This window comes from Eretmochelys imbricata, chromosome 7 (assembly GCF_965152235.1).
Source record: "Eretmochelys imbricata isolate rEreImb1 chromosome 7, rEreImb1.hap1, whole genome shotgun sequence".
NCBI lineage: Eukaryota > Metazoa > Chordata > Testudines > Cheloniidae > Eretmochelys > Eretmochelys imbricata.
This window is the reverse complement of record NC_135578.1, coordinates 36,122,465-36,141,445: the sequence shown is the minus strand read 5'-3', so window position 1 is coordinate 36,141,445 and position 18,981 is coordinate 36,122,465. Positions and strand designations below refer to the sequence as shown.

General features: G+C 46.7%; 1 protein-coding gene across 1 annotated transcript in view; it reads right to left on the bottom strand.

Moving 5' to 3' along the window:
• The window catches only part of IQSEC1 (IQ motif and Sec7 domain ArfGEF 1), a 717,184-nt gene extending 704,787 nt beyond the window's left edge, over nt 1-12,397 (bottom strand). The window contains exon 1 of the mRNA XM_077821559.1: nt 12,117-12,397. Coding sequence (XP_077677685.1) covers nt 12,117-12,397 — 281 coding nt within the window. The remainder of the gene's footprint in view (nt 1-12,116) is intronic.
• Nucleotides 12,398-18,981: the final 6,584 nt, after the last annotated feature.

Genomic DNA, 18,981 nt, shown 5'->3' with positions numbered 1-18,981 from the left:
GAACAGGTTAGACAAAAACCTGTCAGGGATGGTCCAGGTCTACTTGGTCCTGCCTCAGCATGAGGGGCTGGACTAGATACCTCTTGAACTCCCTTCCAGCCCTACATTTCTATGATTTTACAGTTAGGATAGAATCAATGTGGTGGGATTAGTCTATCCTTAGCCATTTTATGTTTATTTTCTTTCCAGTGTTACGGATGTAATTAAAATTGGAAGCGAGTGTCTTTTCATTTCAATAAATCAAACATTCTGACTTGTATTGGAGCTCATCAAAAGAGATTTGGTTTATATACCAGTTTCGGAGACTAATCTGTTATCTAGGGAACAGTGAACTACTGCTAACAAGCCAGCAGAGGGAGCACAAATCACTATTTTATATGACAGGTTTCAGAGTAGCAGCCGTGTTAGTCTGTATTCGCAAAAGGAACCGGAGTACTTGTGGCACCTTAGAGACTAACCGATTTATTTGAGCATAAGCTTTCATGAGCTACAGCTCACTTCATTGGATGCATTCAGTGGAAAAAATACAGTGGGGAGATTTATATACACAGAGAACATGAAACAATGGGTGTTACCATACACACTGTAAAGACAGTGATCACTTAAGGTGAGCTATTGAAATAGTGGCAATTGTAGCTTTTGTAGGATTTCACCCAGAATTATACAGTACTTAAAAAAAAAAACCACCCCCTCTCTCGAATGACAATATGTAGCACTTATACATAGCACTTTCCACCCAGAGTTCTGAAAACACTTTATAAAAAGTGGGTAAAATGGCAATGCTAATGTTTAAGAATGGACAAGTCAACAGTCAATTATCATCCTTGTGCTCAAGCTTTTACAGCGCCAAACAAGAATTCATTGTCAGAGCTGGAAAGAGAACCCACTCCTCATAACTTCTCTTTCTGCATTTCATCCATAGAACCATACTGTTAAATATTCAGTCAAGGCAAAGGGACATACTCTACTAGACCAGATCCTCAGCTCATGTAAGTCAGCGTAGCTCTATTGTCTTCAATGGAGCTATGCTGATTTACACCAGCTGAGAATCTTCCTATCATTTCACAGAAAGGTAGGTAAATAGAAATCACCCAAGTTTCAGAGTAACAGCCGTGTTAGTCTGTATTCGCAAAAAGAAAAGGAGTACTTGTGGCACCTTAGAGACTAACCAATTTATTTGAGCATGAGCTTTCGTGAGCTACAGCTCACTTCTTCGGCGACTCCTTGTCCTTGTGGAAAGGACAACACTCCCCCACAAACGCACACAACCACTGAAGTCTAAAACCAACAGTCACAGAATGCACAACTCATTTGAAACCTCCTTGACTCATGCTGCTCAATCTTCCACCAAGGCCCAGTCCAAATGGTCTGTGTTTCTAGTTTAACAACTCTGCAGGGGGGGAACATCAAAATGGAGCAAAGGTACAGAGCAGAATTAAATTTGACAACCCATTTGTTTATAGTTTGAATAAGCATTGACCATGGGCTGGAGTGGTGGCAATAGTAACAGTCTACAGATATTTGATGAGCGCAGACACCGAGGAGAGAGATGATTATAGCATAATGAACGGGGAGCGTAAATGGAAATAACAGAATGAAACAGAGAGGAAAAACTTGGGCCGGATGTCTGGAAAGAGTATTTCCTGCTTGTGAGATTTATTAGGCTATGGAATAGTCTGTCTAGGGATTCGTCCACAGAGGGAGGGCAGGGAATGGCGCCACCACTTCCTGACAGAGAAGGGTAGCAGCATTCAGATTTGAAGGCACTCAGGAAGCATGCTGAATCAGGATATTTCCTGGGTATAGAGCCCTGTGCAGGCCTAGTGTAGAGCCTGCAGTGGGACCAGGATCCCATAGGTCCTGCAGGATCTGCTGCCATAATAGCAGGAGTGGTATTAAAAATAGTCCTGCCCAGGGCTCTAAGGTACACATTGCCCACTTAGACTGCCTATGCCCTGGCCAACTCTAGGTTCACACAGGAAGGTACTGCAGGCAGTTTGCACTGCTGCAGCCAGTCTAGGCAGATTTTCTGCCTCTAAGGGCTATGGCCTGACCTAGAGTAATGAATCTGGCTCAGTGGATCCAATTTAAAATCTCTGGCCATTACATGAATAAAGGCCTCCAAATTTCATTTTACAGCCAGTAAAACTAATTTTTTTGAGATGCTGGTTTGCAAAGAGAATTTCATAATGTATCAAGTTTAAATTTAATAATTTACTTCCCTTGTCAGTGTGCCATAAGGAAAAACTCTCAAATGCCACATTCTCGCTCATAGCTTCCACCATCTGCCACTAAAACAAGGCTTTCCCAATAGATAGATTCCTTTGAGTCTTATGTATTTTGTCCATCCACTTCAAGTTTTCAAAAACAAGCTGCAACTTGTTTCTAGCTAGGAGACATCTTCCTCAGTGGATGATGGAAGTCTGTCTCTCCCCCGCCAAAAAAACCTCCAAGAATATCCTTCTACTAAAAAGAATCAAACCTGCAAATAAGTGTCTGTTGCTTTTATGCCTGCATTTTATTTGTTTCACTGAGAAGTTAATTATGTGGCAGACTCTTAAAAAAGAGAGGGGGTAACAAATGTTAGCATCTCAGACTCAATAATGTATAATAATACTAATGTTTTCTGCAAAAGTAGCATCACTAAGTACACTTTTTCCTCTCCATTTTTGCACACTTTAAATGACTTACAATGCTTACATTACCTTTCCTCTAAAAGGATCTAAAAGCACTTTGTTGGCACATGGGAACAACTACAAACAGAACTCAGCAGCCATTAGTATATGTACAGAAACATTGCACAACCCTTATTTTAATCTATTGACATTGCAAGGTAGAATGCAATTGCCCAGATTTAAATTTGTCCACGTCACATAGGCCAGCAACCTTCATGCCACAATATCTTGGTAGTAGTAACTATAGTTGTCAGGATCAGTCCTTGGTTTTATGCGTCACCCAAAAGATGCAAAGTCAACAAGACACCAACTTGGGGTCCTGGTTCTACATGGAGAAAGAAAATTGCTAATGTCAGGCAGGTTTTCTTTGAGATCTCCCCAAAAGCCCGCCCCTTTTGCCTCCCCTGTCGGCGGCCCTGCTGGTAGGATCCGTACCGGCAGGGCTGCCGATGGGGTGGGGGTGGGGGGTACAGCAACATTAAAGCGCTGCCGTGGCAAAGGACCCTGTAGCGCTCTAACGTCCCTGCCCCTTTTGCGCTCCGATGGGCCTGGGGCGGGGGCAAAGGGAGCAGCTGTCCTAGGGGCATGAGATGTCCCATGAGGGGCTTCTACTGGTCTGGGACCAGTGCTGTTCAACATACTCATAAACTATCTGCAAAAGGAGTAAATAATGAGGTGGCAAAATTTGCATATGATACAAAATTATTCAAGATAGTTAAGTCCAAAACAGACTGCAAAGAGTTACAAAGGGATCTCACAAAACTTGGTGACTTGGCAACAAAATGGCAGATTAAATGCAAAGTAATGCACATGGCAAAATATAATCCCAACAAAATATACAAAATGATGGTGCCTAAATTAGCTGTTGACTCCAAGATCTTTCTTGATGGGTATTTGCAGTACTCTGGAAGCACTAGGTTTCCAGAATACTGCAAATTCATAAGATCCTTCTCACTGTGCCTGTATCATCCTGATCTGTGGAATGCTCATTCTCCTGCTTCAGAAGATTTAAAAGTTATCTCTACTCATCAATGGAACAGACAACTGAATAATGTAGCTGTCCTTAACGTGCATCCAAATAATACCAGGGAACCTAGATGTAAATAAAATTGCTGACAGTTTCATCCAGAAAGCTACAGTGAAACATATGTTCCCAGTGTCAGCAGAATGAAGAGTCTCATTTAAGAGCCCAATTTTCAGAACTGCTGAGCACCTGCTACTTTCATTAAGGTCAGCTGGTGCCATGGGTGCTCCATATGCACTAAGATTTTGAAACTGGTTTTAGACACAACATTGTGTTACAGTATTTGGCACCTTTTGTCATGCTTGTTTTTTAACCCTCAGTGCAGTCTTTTGTTTAACAGTTTCCTTTGGGGGAGTACATTCAGCTTTTCCCTCAGATGTTCAGGGCCAGTGGTGACGCCAGCATGCCATTTGCTGCTTACAGTAGTTTTGTTTGTAGGATGCCAGCATAATGAAATAAAACCCTCTGGTATCCATCATTTGTAAAAATAAGTGGTCTCAGTGTCTCTTCACTTCATTTTAGAGATAGGTTACAAACATGAAGACTTTTAACAGACAATTTTGGTGAAGGAATAAAGATTTTTTTTCAAGATTCTAGTCTTCGGATATTTAACTTATCTTCATACTGCTTACTTACCTACATCTGTCTGACCGAACAAAATACCTCTGTATTTTAAGACATGCAGTCTTTGGTTAATTCACATGTGTAAGTTGCATTAAGTTAATGAGATTCACATGTTCTCTTTTGGATATGCACATTCCCATGACTGAGCATTAAGTTCTTATCCTGGCAGCTCAGTAGCTACCTGTTTCTAGTTTAATTCTATTATATGTAGAACAGGAAGTTTAAAAAGTTTTATCTAAAAAAAATTTGAAACAATTGTCATTTTATATTTTGGTTAATACTGACTACATCCTGCATTTGCAGAAAGGTGAAGGTCGGAAAAGCATTCTATCGAATAGTAATTGATGGTGAGTTTTTTCCTATGACAGCTGCCAAGATTGATGCTGCTAAGAAACCAAAGACCTCCTTTGGGTGATACAACCCAAGCAATGGAACATAAGCTACCTCACACCTACAGACTGCCTCATCCCTGCTTTGTAGAGGCCCTCTAGGAACAAGAAATCAGGTTAGACGCGACACTAATGCAGTTTTTGGCATCTCTACCGAGATGGCATTAAGTGCTAAACTTGCTGGCTAATAGTGACACGTGAAACTACAAACTTATTTAAGCTGCCTTGATCTGGTAACCATGTCTCAAAGTCTAATCTCAAGGTACTAGTTCACACTATACAGAGGCCTCAGTTGAGACGGACAATATTTTCTAATAAGATAGAGGTGTTTTACTGCTATAAATTGTGATTGATCTATAAATTCAGTGCCAACCTAAGAGTTTAAGTAGTACTTGTTTAGCTGGGTTTTTTTTACTTTCCATTATTTGCAGTACATTATAAACAGCCCATAACAAACAGGTCCCCACTCAAGGCATGCAGAGAGAGATGGAGGAGGGGGAAGAGAAATTACTTTTGTTTTGTTTTTTTAAGTATGTGGAAAACATCAGTTCTCCTCCCCCATCTTCTTCGTCATTCAACCTGGTAAAAAACAGATGACTAAACATTGCACCTGAGCTGATAAATTTTAAACAGTTTTGCAATCCTGGAATAACTCCTGTACATACAGTTACACAGCATCTGAAGAGATCCTAAAAGCACTTTATAACATTCACATAGCGGATAAAGTAGCATTATTAAATCTGATCGCTTAAGCAAGTACTATTTTTTTGTCAACAGATAGAGGATGTGAGCTGGAGCTGTAATTTTTGGAAAGCTTTCCTGTTTTCCCCATCTATATGTTAAGTGAAACAGATCAACTGAAAATTAGACTTGTGCTCCTTGTTGAGATGAGTACCCATTGTTATTGTTAATATATTGGTTCATTACCCCCAGTATAAAGCCTTATAATCAACTAGTCTATCAGCAGCCCTATTTGTTTATTCTAAGGTTAATTTTATAGTCATTTGCTGTTTCTGAACCAAGTGATGCAGCACTAAAAGTAAGTTGTCTGGCGTAGTGTCTTCCCAGTGAGACTCAAATCACCCCCAACAAAAACAAAACACACTAACAATGGAAATGGGAGCATCCATTAGACTGTCTCCATTTAGATCTTTTATACAAGTAAGGACCCAACCTAGAATACTTTTACTGTTTTGGGGAGTGACTATTTTCCACTAAAATTATTTGAATTATCAATAGTGGTTTCAAGATATCAAACAATAGGAGGTTCTTCAGCTATGCCTGTGCTCCTGAAATGTTTAACTAATTTAGGCTATATGCTCTATTTTGGTAATGAGAAGACAGGGCTAAGGTCTTAAAAGTTAATACGTATCATAGGCATCCATCCAGGAAGTGTAATAAGCAGCTGTTCGTATGGCTACATATGAGAACTGACCAGAAGTTTCCAAGTGAATGTTTTTCCATCAAAAAATGCCAATTTATTTGTCAATTCGGCTCCCAGGTAGAATTTCATTTTAAATTTTTTTTAAGTATTCCAATTATTTCACAAATTTGGTTTTTGATTTCCCTTTCATGGAAAATGTCTACTTTTTGTTCCAAAATTGAACAAAAACTCCCTACTCCCTCCCCCTGGCAAAAAAAAAAAAACACAAAAACACAAAACCACCAAGACATGCATTCAGAATTTCCCTTCTATGGGAAATTCTGGTTTTTGACCAACCCTACTAATTATACCAAAAGAAGAGATTTTAGAACTCCAAATAACATGCAGTTATCATACATAACTCCTGACTGAAAACATCAAGGTCCAATTAAAACTAAATAAATAAAATCAGTATCACAATAGGACACACAGTGTTGAGAAAAGTGAGAGTGCAGCACTTCCACACAGTGGCAGCCACAGTTATATGCATGTTGCACAGTGTGTGTATCATTGGCCAGGGCAGGGCCACCCACGGGGGTAGGGGGCAGTTTGCCCAGAGAACCCCATTCAAGAGGCTCCCAAACCAAGGGGGTGGTGCGACCTGGCACACTGGGTTGCAACACCATCAATAAATTTTGCCCGGCAGCCTCTCCATCATGACAGGGGGTAGCCAGTCCAAATCTGAGTGGCTCCATGCTAAGTTAAAGTAAAAGTGGTTCAGACGTGTGTACCATATGAAAAAGTATCCCCCCTGCTTCTACTGTACATAGAGAAAAATTTTCAAGAGTGCTCTGCTATATCTGGGAATATATATACATACATTAAGTGGCTGGACTGTCAAGAGAGTATTCAGAACCCAGAAGCTCCTAAAGAGAAAACAGAAACTGCTGACGGCAGAACTGTAATAGCCCAATGACTTTTTCCACAGTAATTTACCAAGGCAAGTCAAACTAGTACAAGCCCCATTTTGCACTGGGGCAGCATTGTCTACATTAGAGGCTGGCACCAATACTGATATTGTTCCCTAGTCTAGACAAACCCTTAAAATCTCCCTCATCACTTTTTGAAAACCTTCCTCCTTCAAGTTGTTAGAGGCCTGGGTATAAACTTCTTGAGGAGAAACTGAATTAAGGCACAGGCACTATGGGCCCATGCCTAAAGCCCTAGCTCCTAGAGTCATTAGATTACAACAGAATCTCAATGTTCCTTAATTATTTTTTAAGTTTCTAGTCCTCATGGTTTTCAAGCTGGTCTTCACAACATGAGACAAGTGAAACTGATGAAGTGATATCCACCTCAATCTGCAGGAAGCCTGAAACAATAGCTCCAAGAGATGTGACTTGCCCCATTCATCCCAGTGGGGTCTTAACTCCAAGACCCACTGCTGTGGGGTGCCTACATATCATCTCAGCAGAGAGCTCAAGGGGTAGCAGGAGAAGAAGAATGCAACAAGTCCTGCCCACCTAGGCAGACATTCCCTGAAATTGGACTAAGTACTGCCTCCCCGCATCACCCACACCTCTCTGGGTGGGGGAAGAGAGGACTAACCCTGCTGATACTCACGGGGTCAGGCCAATTTGCCCCATGTCACTGCCTCTCTGGAAGCAGAGGAGTTCATGGGGGCTTTTACCTCCTGGGAGCTGTAGGAGGGATTCTTCCTCTTAGGAGTGGTATCCCTTGCCACTACCCCTGCTTTGCTGTTATGGAAGAGGGGCCCCCCTTGCAGCTGATCTGTGGCAGCACTTCATGTCATGATGTGGCTAGGGCCCTGGATCACCTTAACATGACCTTGCCGGAGAGAGCCACTCCCATAGGACTTTAAACTCATAGGCAAATACAGATAGCAGGTCTTGTATGTAAAGTCCTGGACTGAGAACTGAGAAACACGAGTTCTGTTCCTGGCTTGGCCACAGGTGGATTATTAAATATTTTAGGTGCCACTGAAATACAAAGTCCCAACCAAGATTGGGCCCCGCTGTGTGCTGTGCTACACACACAGACAGCGTCTCTGGCACACAACTTAATCAAAACCAGGCGAGACAGAGGGTTGGAGGGGAAACAGAGGCATCAAGAAGAGACATGACTTGCCCACAGTCAGACAGCAGGTTAGTGCAGAGCCAGGGATAAAGCCCAAGCAGAGGGTGAAGCATAGTGGGGCTGGAACTTGGGGTGCTCCTGCACTCCCTGGGTTAAAAGTAGGAATAACAAAATACCAAATACATTGTTTCATCATTGGTGCCCCAACTATGAAAAACTGTTCCTGCACACCTGGTGCAGCATACTCACTACTTCATGCCCAAGGCAGTGTGGTGAGAGGGGGAGAAACACACCTCTTAATTTCATTTTACAGCCACTTTCAGACAGCTAGTTCCATGGGGTACTAGCTGGGGGGGGTCCCAGTACCCCAGTGAGATTCTGGCCAGCCTCCACTGATGCCCTGCTTCCCCATCATTGCTTCCTGCCCAGAGGAGGCAAAGCTCATGCACCACATACTTGAGCCTGAGTTGTGTCTCAGTTTCCTCATCTAGAAATGATAACAAGCAACCAGAATCTGCAACGTTTGGAAACAAAAGGGAGGGAAACCGCTGTTGCAAGACTGGGAAATAGGCAAGGCCTTGCAAACAGGAACATGCACAGTCCTCCAAAAACGGGGATCACCCAGCTATTCATCCACATCACTGGCTACGTGGCTTCACCTTTCAGTTGGTCCTGCATGGCTGGCGCTTCCTCTACACTCTGGGCTCCGTGAGCAGCAGAGATACCAAAGTAAACAAAGGCAACAGCCTGGGGGGGAGGGGGGGGAAAGAGTACGGCGGCTCCTTTAAGAAGCCATCCCGGGGGAGCCGCTGCTTCTATGGCACTGCTGCAGGAACCATGCCCAGGCCGCGGGGAGCCTGCAGAGGACGGAGGCGGCCCAACCCCCTCACGGGCTCGCGTGGCTCAGCAGAGGGGCCGTGCAACTTTCTCCCCAGCCGCGGGACGCTGAGAACTCGGCCATAAATATCCCAGCTTAATTCTGAGCCAGCATCAAATCCACTTAGCAGACTTAGCCCCGAGCCGTCAAGGCTGCAACAAGGGAGCCCTGGGCGGGCTGGAGAGACAAAAGCGTCATTCATGGACCATTGCAAGGCACGGGTGCGATTTCTAGGCAGATGCTCAGTAAAGGGGGGAGAATAGCCTCCGCCGGCTGAAGAGTTTATTCGCCTCTTCCTGCAGCCCGCGGAACCCGAAACAAGGCACCCACGGGTGGGGCTGGGATTGCTAGGACAGGGTTTCAGAGCTGTTGTGTGTGCCCTGCAAAGGACCCTTCTATCTGAAAACAAGCGGCTGGCACTGAGGCCTGGCGCCTGCTCTCCAGGCTGGTTATTCAAGGAGCTGCTGTTTTCTCAGCCGGCCTCAAGGTTTGGCTGGTTGGGGAGACTCTGGGAAGAGACAGCCCAGGATCGCGTTAAACACAAGGGTTCAGTGAACGTGCCTCCAGCAGGCAGGCAGCGCGGTGGTGTCTCTGTAGTAAGGTGCAAACGTACGCAAGGGAATCAAAACACCGGGCAACAGGCGCCTGCGAGGCAATCTGGGGACTCTGAGCAGGGAATTAGAAGTCACTTCAGTACAGCTCTGGGAATTATTATTTTTTTAAATAGCTGAAACAAACAACGCCAGAGCGCCACGGGACAGCACATGGGAGGAAGTCTGAAAAGCAGCGCTTAGAATCCTAGCGTAACCCATCCTCCCCCGGCTGGAAAACATACCGTCATCAGCTCGACCCATGAGGCCGTGCCTTTGGGTTTATTCCTGGCCTGAAGATACTCTGGAGAACCCTGGCCTTTCCAAGAGCGGATGGGGCTAGAGTAACACTATCCCACTCACACAGCTGGAGGTCTTGGACATTCTCCGCTCACCCAACCTCACTTAGTTCGGACACGTGTGGACACAGCCTCCTCCTATCACAAACTCACTGCTGGTTACCAAAAGACGCACACGCAGGAGAGTCACCACGTGTGGAGGCGACAAGAGAGAAACGGGCAAAGAGTTTTTTTCCACATAAAAGTGGTCATGCTCCGATTTGTACTCTTGCTTCTATAGCACCGATTTCCCCCTGCCCCCCGCTTTTAAAGGCAGGTTGAAAACACACAAGCCAAGAAGAAGTGAAGCCTCATCACCTCCCGCAAGGGCACAATGTGAATTTTCAACAACTTTACCAAAGCAGCACGCCACGACGTCCAAGGGTACCATATACCCCGCATGCAGGGTGCGTGCTATTTTAGGCCATAGATATTTACTTCGGTAATTCACAGGAAAACCAATGGAAGCCCGGGAGATCAGACCTGCACAGGATTTAGTGCCAGGTCGTGTGTTATCTCCAACGAGAACACCCCCACGCCCCTTGCCCGTATTCTTCAGGCGGAGGAGCGGAAACAGTCACACACCTGCAGCAGAGACCTGGCAAAGTGATATTTCGCTTCTCCTCTTGTCAGAGCTAGTAAGAAACACCTTGTGCTACTGGTGTCCTGATTATGCAATAATACAAATGTTTCAGCGACTGTGCCTTCGTTGGTGTATTAAGGGGTAAGCAATTAGAGAGGACAGTTAAAGATTAAGCTGTTTTGGTGGAAAGAGACAAGCCCACTACTCCAAGGCACAAGTTTATAAATATAAAGAACCAAAATGTATGCGATTACAAAAGGCTCGTTGTGTCGCACTGGGAGCGAGAAGTGGGCTCATAATACGATGCATGCTTTGCCCACTTCACTCAAGTCAAACTAATCCCTAATTACTATTTCACAACCAAGTCGGGCCAGTGTAACTATTTCAACTCTTGCTATTCCTGAATTCTTGTGTTACTTAAAAATCTCGCGCACTTAAACCGCTTTCCAGGCGCGGTAAGAAGCACATGATTAATTACAAAACAGAGATTCTGTAAACAGACGCAGAGATTGAGAGCAAACAGGTCTCCAAGACGAACCCGTTTATATTTGAACTAGTCACAGTTGGTAAGGTGGCCATCTGCCAATGTTTACTGACCCTCTGTGAGCCACTTTCATTAGCTGCGGGAGAGACAGCTGTCTACAATGACAGAGGGGCCCCAAAAGCTACTCCAGCTCCCCTGCTAGCACCGGTTGAGAATTTATCGGTATGCCACCTGAACGCATGCGATACCCCCCACACTAACCCATATGGGGAGCGCCAGAGGGACAGATATGCCATTGGGCTCCTCTCAGACTAACAAGCCACCGCTCCATGGTGAGCTGGTATCCCACGAAATGCGTTCCACCACGGACACATTGGGGTTGCCCAGCTATTAGGGAGTTTGGTTTTGGAGGTTGGGGTCCGGGAAGAAAGCAGCAAGCACCTCCCCTGGGCACCGCTGGGCGAAGCGGAGGGTCGGACCGAGGGGTAGCCAGCGGGCAGCCTCCCGGCCAGCGCTTGGAGGAGAGCCGGGCTGCAGGGAGAACGGCCCCGAGGAAGATACTACTGGCCTAGAGAGGTGACAGCCGGGCACCTCCTCTGCATCTCCCTCTGCTCTGAAACACCTTGCGGCTGCTGCTGCTCTGCGCCTAAGCGCGTCCCAGGCAGCTCCATCCGGAGCGCAAAGCGCTGCCCGGGGCTCTGGAGCGCGTCTGGCTGAGCGCAAAGCAGCAGGAACCGCTTTACTAGAAGCGGTTAAGAGCGGGATCTGGCTCCAGTGCTCACCAGAACTTGCCCCGGCGGCAAGCAATCCCCACCTACCCTGCTCCCTGCAAGATCTGTGCCTCGGATACTGAGCCTGTGGGGTACGACAATCCACGCAGCCATGTGCTTTAACCCCTCTGAACCAGTTCCTGCGAGCCCGCCAGCCCATTAAGCGGAATGGGACTAACATAGGGGAAAGCAGAGCGTGGGGCTGCTTTCCGGGTGTTTTGTGGAGTGGGGGAGAGGACCCGGTGACCAATGCATCGACAGACCCTTAGAGAGAAGGCCAATAAACCCCAGCCAGCTCTTACTTTTCGTGCTGTGCGTTTTCCTGGATGGCCCCCAGGATCGACGGCCCTGGCCCCGCCGGGTACGCAGGGAGGATGCCCTGTTGCAGCCTGCATGTGGCCAGGTGTCTGTGATGCTCGTCCTGCAGGCAGGCGTTTTCGTGGTACAACTTGGCCACTTGCTGCTCCAGCTCGTCGATCCTCCGCTTCTGCTTCTCCAGCAGCTCCTGCTGCGTCTCGATGATCTTGTTCAGCTCCTTCAGGTACCCCGCCGCCTTGCTGGGGTTCTCCGCCGGGCTCTCCATGGCCTGGCCGGCCACCGACCTCCCCACCCCTTGGAGGCTTTGGGAAGGGGCGGGAGGCGCTGGCCGGGCTGCTGCGCTGAGAACTTGAGACGGGGTGGGGGGGAATAAATCACCCCCCGGCAGGGCCACTCCTCCGCTGGTAGCCGGCTGCCTGGAGCTAGAGATGCCCAGGAGAGCGCCAAAGCGGCGCGCAGCGGCTCCGGCTCCGGGCCGCCATTGCTCGTGCTCGGCTTCCTCCGCCTGGTCCGGACCGAGGGGACTGAGCCAGCCGGGGCTGCAGCCGGCGCGGTGTCCGCAGCAGGAGCCGCCGCTCTGCGTCCGCCTCCTCCGCGAGCCCCGCCAGCGGGAACGGGCTCAGCCTCTCGCCTGCGGATCTCCGCGCCTCCGGGAAGCCGCCGCCGCCGCCAGCAGCAGCAGCAGCAGCAGCAGCAGGGGCGCGCAGCAACCCTTCAGAGAGCAGGACACGGGAGGCGAGGGGCTGTGCCTGCTGCCCGGCTGATCGCCCGGCGCAGCCCTCGCCTCCCTCTGCCTGGCCGCCGCCGCCACACGCGCCGCCCGAGTCCCTCTGAGCCCCGGGGCTGATGCGCTTTAAGTAGCACCAGCTGCCTCCGCCGGCGGCAGCGCGGAGTTTGCAAAGTGGCGGCGGGTCGGGGGCCGCGAGAGGGGCTGAGCGGCAGGAGCGGGGTTGGCGAGGCGGGCGCTGGACGCATCCCAGCGCTGCCCTGCGAGAGCCGCCGGGCTGATCCACCCCCCGCCCCTGGGCACGGCTGGGCGAAGCGGAGGGTCGGACCGAGGGGTGGCCAGCGGGCAGCCTCCCGGCCAGCGCTCGGACGGAAGCGGGGAGGACGGCCCGGAGGAAGATACCACTGGCCCCGAGAGGTGGCAGCCGGGCACCTGCTGTGGGCCGTCCCCTTTCGGAAGCAGGCTGGTCCTGCGCTGCACCCAGCCCGGCCCCACCGCTGAAGGAGAGGGGCCCACGGTGCACTCAGTGGAACACTCCTCTCCAAGCCAGTGGGGAGGGGAACCCCAGGTGCAGGTGGAAACCTCTTTAAACCTCGCTTTTTGGCGGGGGGGGGGCTTTCAATTTCACTAGACACCCCTGCCCTCTATCCCCAGCGAGCTGGGGAGCAAATAGAGTGAAGAAGGGTTTTCTTAAATGTGGGGGATCCTCCTTAAAACGGCAGGATCCTTCACTGGGTGTGGTACAGCCATGCACCTACCCAATCACTCACCCCTTCTGACCCTGCAGAAGGCGGGAAGCGGCTTAGAGTCTTGCTCTTTTAGTAACACGGCTCTGCCACTCCGGGCTTAAAGGCAGGCCAGAGATTGCCTAAGGCCATACTGCATTTTTAGAACCATCGACTCAGCCTTCAGCGATGCAAGAGTGTGAGAGACCTGCTGGAAGAATAAGGCTTCCTGCTGGAACATGGGAGTAATTACTATTCAAATAGCACCAATGTGCTGGGTGCTTCAGAGATGTGACCTCACTCCCAGCCTGCCTGAAGTCATTTTTGCTCGCGGTAGTAGTGCAGTGTACCAAAGAGGCAGTCTGCCTCTTCCAGCAGCCTCCTGGAGATTTCAAACCTCTTCTAATAGAAACACTGCGGTCTGTCAAGACTGCATCAGGCTGGAGAAAGTTATGGGGAATCATGTCCCTCCCTGTCTCAGTCCAGGAGAATGGATGCAGAGAGGGCTTAGAAAAATAGGGAGGCTCATAAAGGAAGTGCCAGTGGGGATGTAGGAAGGAGAAGGATGATGGAGATGTGAGGGAACTCTGTTTTCTTTTCCTCTCTTTTCTCCCTGCCCCCCACTTTCTCTTCTTTCCTTTCTTCCCCCATTTCTTTCTCTTCCTTCATCATCAGCTCCCTCCCTTGCCCCCCAAAAAACGAAGTTTTTCAAGGTCTCTAAATGGTGTTGCTGTCTTGTCAGTAATTTGCTGGTCCCCTCCTCTGCAGAGTCAGCTCTTCTGGAGGCTGCATTTTTCCTTCTTGGCCAGGATACATTGCCTCTGGAGCATGGCTGATTCAGCAGAGTGGAAACCAGAGGGCCAGTAGCAGCTCTGGCTACTATATTAGGACATTATCACACCTCTGCCCCTATCCACAGGCCCAGCAGCTGAAAATTTTCATAGCATCTTTTTTTTTTCTTCAGCATAGAACATTAAAAACAGACACATACCTCACCAAACTACAGCATTGGCCCAGCATTCAGATTTCCTTTTCCATCTCCCCAGTACAACTGACTTATGAACATAAGGGGAAAAACAAACCAAAAAAAATCCTGAAATGAAGAGATTCCTTTCTGGCAAGTAGCCTAACTGTATTAAAACTTTTATTTTCAAAGGTATCTGACTCATCAAATCCCATTATTTCACCTTAGATGTAGTTTCCTGCACTAAAGGGCTGTTTTTTTAATGGACTAATTGAATCATGAAACAATGTAACTTATAGCACCAGTGAGGACTAACACTCCTGTGAATGGGCAGAAAAACCCTTTTGGTCTGATGAATCTTCCACGGCCTCTGTTAAATACACTACAACTACACTACACCTCAGCCACCCTGATTGAATTGCCCTCATTAGCACTGACCCCTCACTTGGTAAGGCAACTCTCATCTTTTCATGTGCTGTATTTTTATACCTGCCTACTGTATTTTCCACTCCATGCATCTGATGAAGTGGGTTATAGCCCATGAAAGCTTATGCCCAAATAAATTTGTTAGTCTCTAAGGTGCCACATTCATTGTTTTTACTACAACTATTGTAACCCATACAGAAGGTGATAGGTTAAGGCTAAAATCTTCCACAGCTTGATTACCTTTGCCTCACTAGAAAGTTGCTGAAAATTATTGCAGCTCCCAGTGATAAAGCGCTGTCTATATTGGCTCTTTTCAGCACTAAAAATTTTGTTGCTCGGGGGGGGGTGTTTTTTCACACCCCTGGATGACTAAAGTTTTAGCGCTGAAAGTGGCAGTGTAGCCACAGCTTTAGAATGTTTTAAAATATTTGTAAACCTACCGCAACTCATCACACTGGAAAAAAGTGTGTACAATTTTCATACAAATTGCTGAAGAGATGTAAAACATGAAGAATCTCTCATCACAGCTATTCCCAGATGAACAAAGTGCACAATATTAATTGATGCAGCCAGGTTATTCATCACAGGGTTAAATCAAGTGGTAAAGAGTGGAGAAACTCATATATGCACAATAAAATGCAAACACCCAAAATTCATTAGTGTAGCTGTAAACATTAAAGACTTATTAAGTATTTCACATGTAGAAGCATAGCAGCCATTAGTACAACTAGTATCTGCTTAAAAGACATTTGTAGATAGAGATTCCTGTGGCCCAGGCAGCATTGGCATAAGTGACACTAAACTTGATTGAAAGAAACATTTTCCTCTTCCTGGGGTTACAATTTTAACTTCTTCCACAGATAAAAAACAGAAGCCCCTCATTTCTTCAACTACAGAGCTATGTCATGTTTACATGGCTAGTACCCTTTAAGATAAGCCACTAGAGGAATAAATAAGCTAAATCAGAAAGGTCCCAGCTGTCTGTCAAGAGCCTCTGCTTTCTCTGAGAGAATAGCAGTAGTTTGTCTACCTTCCTGAATTCATTAACAAGCTAACGAGAACTGCCTGCTGTCAGTCAGAAGTCCAGCTGCTTTTTCTCAGCCTCACTAGAGAGGGAGGAACTCACACCCACTCAGCAGGAATTCTACTCTGAGGGACCCACCAGCTGGCCTGGAGAGAGAGAGCACATCCAATCTCCAGAGGCTCCCTAAGAGCAACAGCTGGTTTCCTAGACCCCCACTAGCGTCCTGATACGTTGCAAAAGCAGGGTAGTTGCCCTATAGGGCCAATTTCAATGTTCCCTTGATTCCCAAAGGGCCCGCATGCCACATGATGTTGGATACATTCAGAAAATTTGCAAACTCAGAAAATAAGCATATTAATGGAATCAGTAAGGCACTCAGTTTCCATACCAATGTGGGGCAGGTGCAAGCGGTTTGTTACAATGGATCCAGTTGTACTGTAGAACAATATAGGAAATTCCAGCCTAACCTGTTTAAACATGGAAGCTACAGAAATAGCATTTTGCTTATTTGCAACCCTATTACCTTGGGATAGACCCTGCCCATTTTCATAAGCTAATCAGGGGCTGGTCAATTCTTGCATGAGAAAGTGCATGGAAAACGTACATGCTGTAGGAAATATTGTTGATCATTTTAGGAGGAGGACTTTTCCCACCTAGCCAGTAATGAAGAAACACCCCTTGTCAGGGTGACGGGCCACCGTGCTTTCAGCTGAGAAGTATTATACCACAGTTTGACCTCTTATGGTCATTCAGTAGCCCATGGCACTATTTGCAAGAGTAAGGGTGTTAAATCCTGTGTCCTGGCTAAATGGTGATGGAAGGGCCCAGAAAAGAAGACTATCATTCAGATACTTGCTCATTTTATTGCCTTGAGAGTTTACCCTACACCTGGTTCTCAGTTTATGATTATGGGGGAAGGATGGTCTTATGACTATGGCAATAAATTAGATTCAGGTAATATGAGTTCCATTCCTGGATCTGTTACAGACAGACTTCCTGTGAGACCTTGGGAAATCACTTAATCTGTTTGTGGCTCAGTTTCCCCATCTGTAAAACAGCAGTGATATTTCCTCTCTTCTGCCCTTTGTCTGTCCCCTTAGACAGTACATTCTTGGGAGCAGGGATTGCCTCTATTTATGTTTGTACAGCACCTAGCACAATAGTTTTCTGATCAGGGTTGAAGCCTCTAAGTGCTACTATAATGCTAATCATAATTTGCTAGAGCCTGTTGGACACTTGAATTCCTCTTTCTAATGAAATTCTGAAATTTCAAAAATATTTGTTTTGATACAGAATAAAAAATGAAACGATGTTTCCCACAGAACAGGAATTCCAAAATTTTATTTAGAAAAAAGTCAAAACATTTCAGTATGAAATATAGGATGGAAGAATCCAATGCACCGCTACAGACTAGGGACTGAATGGCTAGGCAGCAGTTCTGCGGAAAAGGACCTAGGGGTGACAGTGGACGAGAAGCTGGATATGAGTCAGCAGTGTGCCCTTGTTGCCAAGAAGGCCAATGGCATTTTGGGATGTATAAGTAGGGGCATAGCCAGCAGATCGAGGGACGTGATCGTTCCCCTCTATTCGACATTGGTGAGGCCTCATCTGGAGTACTGTGTCCAGTTTTGGGCCCCACACTACAAGAAGGATGTGGATAAATTGGAGAGAGTCCAGCGAAGGGCAACAAAAATGATTAGGGGTCTAGAACACATGACTTATGAGGAGAGGCTGAGGGAGCTGGGATTGTTTAGCCTGCAGAAGAGAAGAATGAGGGGGGATTTGATAGCTGCTTTCAACTACCTGAAAGGGGGTTCCAAAGAGGATGGCTCTAGACTGTTCTCAATGGTAGCAGATGACAGAACGAGGAGTAATGGTCTCAAGTTGCAGTGGGGGAGGTTTAGATTGGATATTAGGAAAAACTTTTTCACTAAGAGGGTGGTGAAACACTGGAATGCGTTACCTTAGAAGGTGGTAGAATCTCCTTCCTTAGAGGTTTTTAAGGTCAGGCTTGACAAAGCCCTGGCTGGGATGATTTAACTGGGAATTGGTCCTGCTTCGAGCAGGGGGTTGGACTAGATGACCTTCAGGGGTCCCTTCCAACCCTGATATTCTATGATTCTATACTTTCTGAAATATTTCCAAAGCTCCCCAAGCTGCCCAGAGAGCCGGGCTGTCTCAGAGCTAGCTTGGAAGTCCTGACTCCCCAGCTCCCTGGCTCTTCATCTGCCCACAATGGGGGCTGTTGAGGAGCTGCCCGGTAGAGGAGCTGCCTGATTTCCATTGGAATTTTATTGAAAACAACATATTCCTGTGGAACATTTCTATGTTGATGTATTGGCACTTTCCAATGCAAAAATGTTACATCAGAATATTTCCAAACAGCTGTATTATTTGTACATGCCCAAACTCTGATGTGCACATGCAGGCTCTGATTTGCCTTTTTAAAATCAGGTTTTGTAAGCACAAAGTTGTTCTTGTACCCATGCCTGCCATGGATAAGAGCACCCAAACATTTTTGCGTGTTCTTTTTTGGGACTGTTGCCTTAGGTAGTTGTTGTAGCCATGTTAGTCTAGGACACTAGAGAGACAAGGTGGTGAGGCAATATCCTTTACTGGACCAACTCTGTTGGTGAGAGAAACAAGCTTTTGAGCTTACACAGAGCTCTTCCTCAGGTAGTTACAGTCTATGTACCTGAAATTCTCCTGTAGTTTCAGTTGGTTGTTGCTCTTACTTCTCTGCCCTCAACCGTTGTGTAATGTTGCTATATGCTGTTTATTGGCGCCCACCTTCAACTATGTTCCATTACAGTACACAGTTTGCGTTAATTTTCAGTCCTTCAAGAAAAGAGCATTGCCCATTATATTTTAACTGAAAATACCAGTGAAGACTGCAAGTTGTGAACGTATGATACTTATCCAAACTAAGGAAAGAGAAATTCAGGGCAAGGCTCTGAATATAAGCAGCAATCCTCTCCTCTGC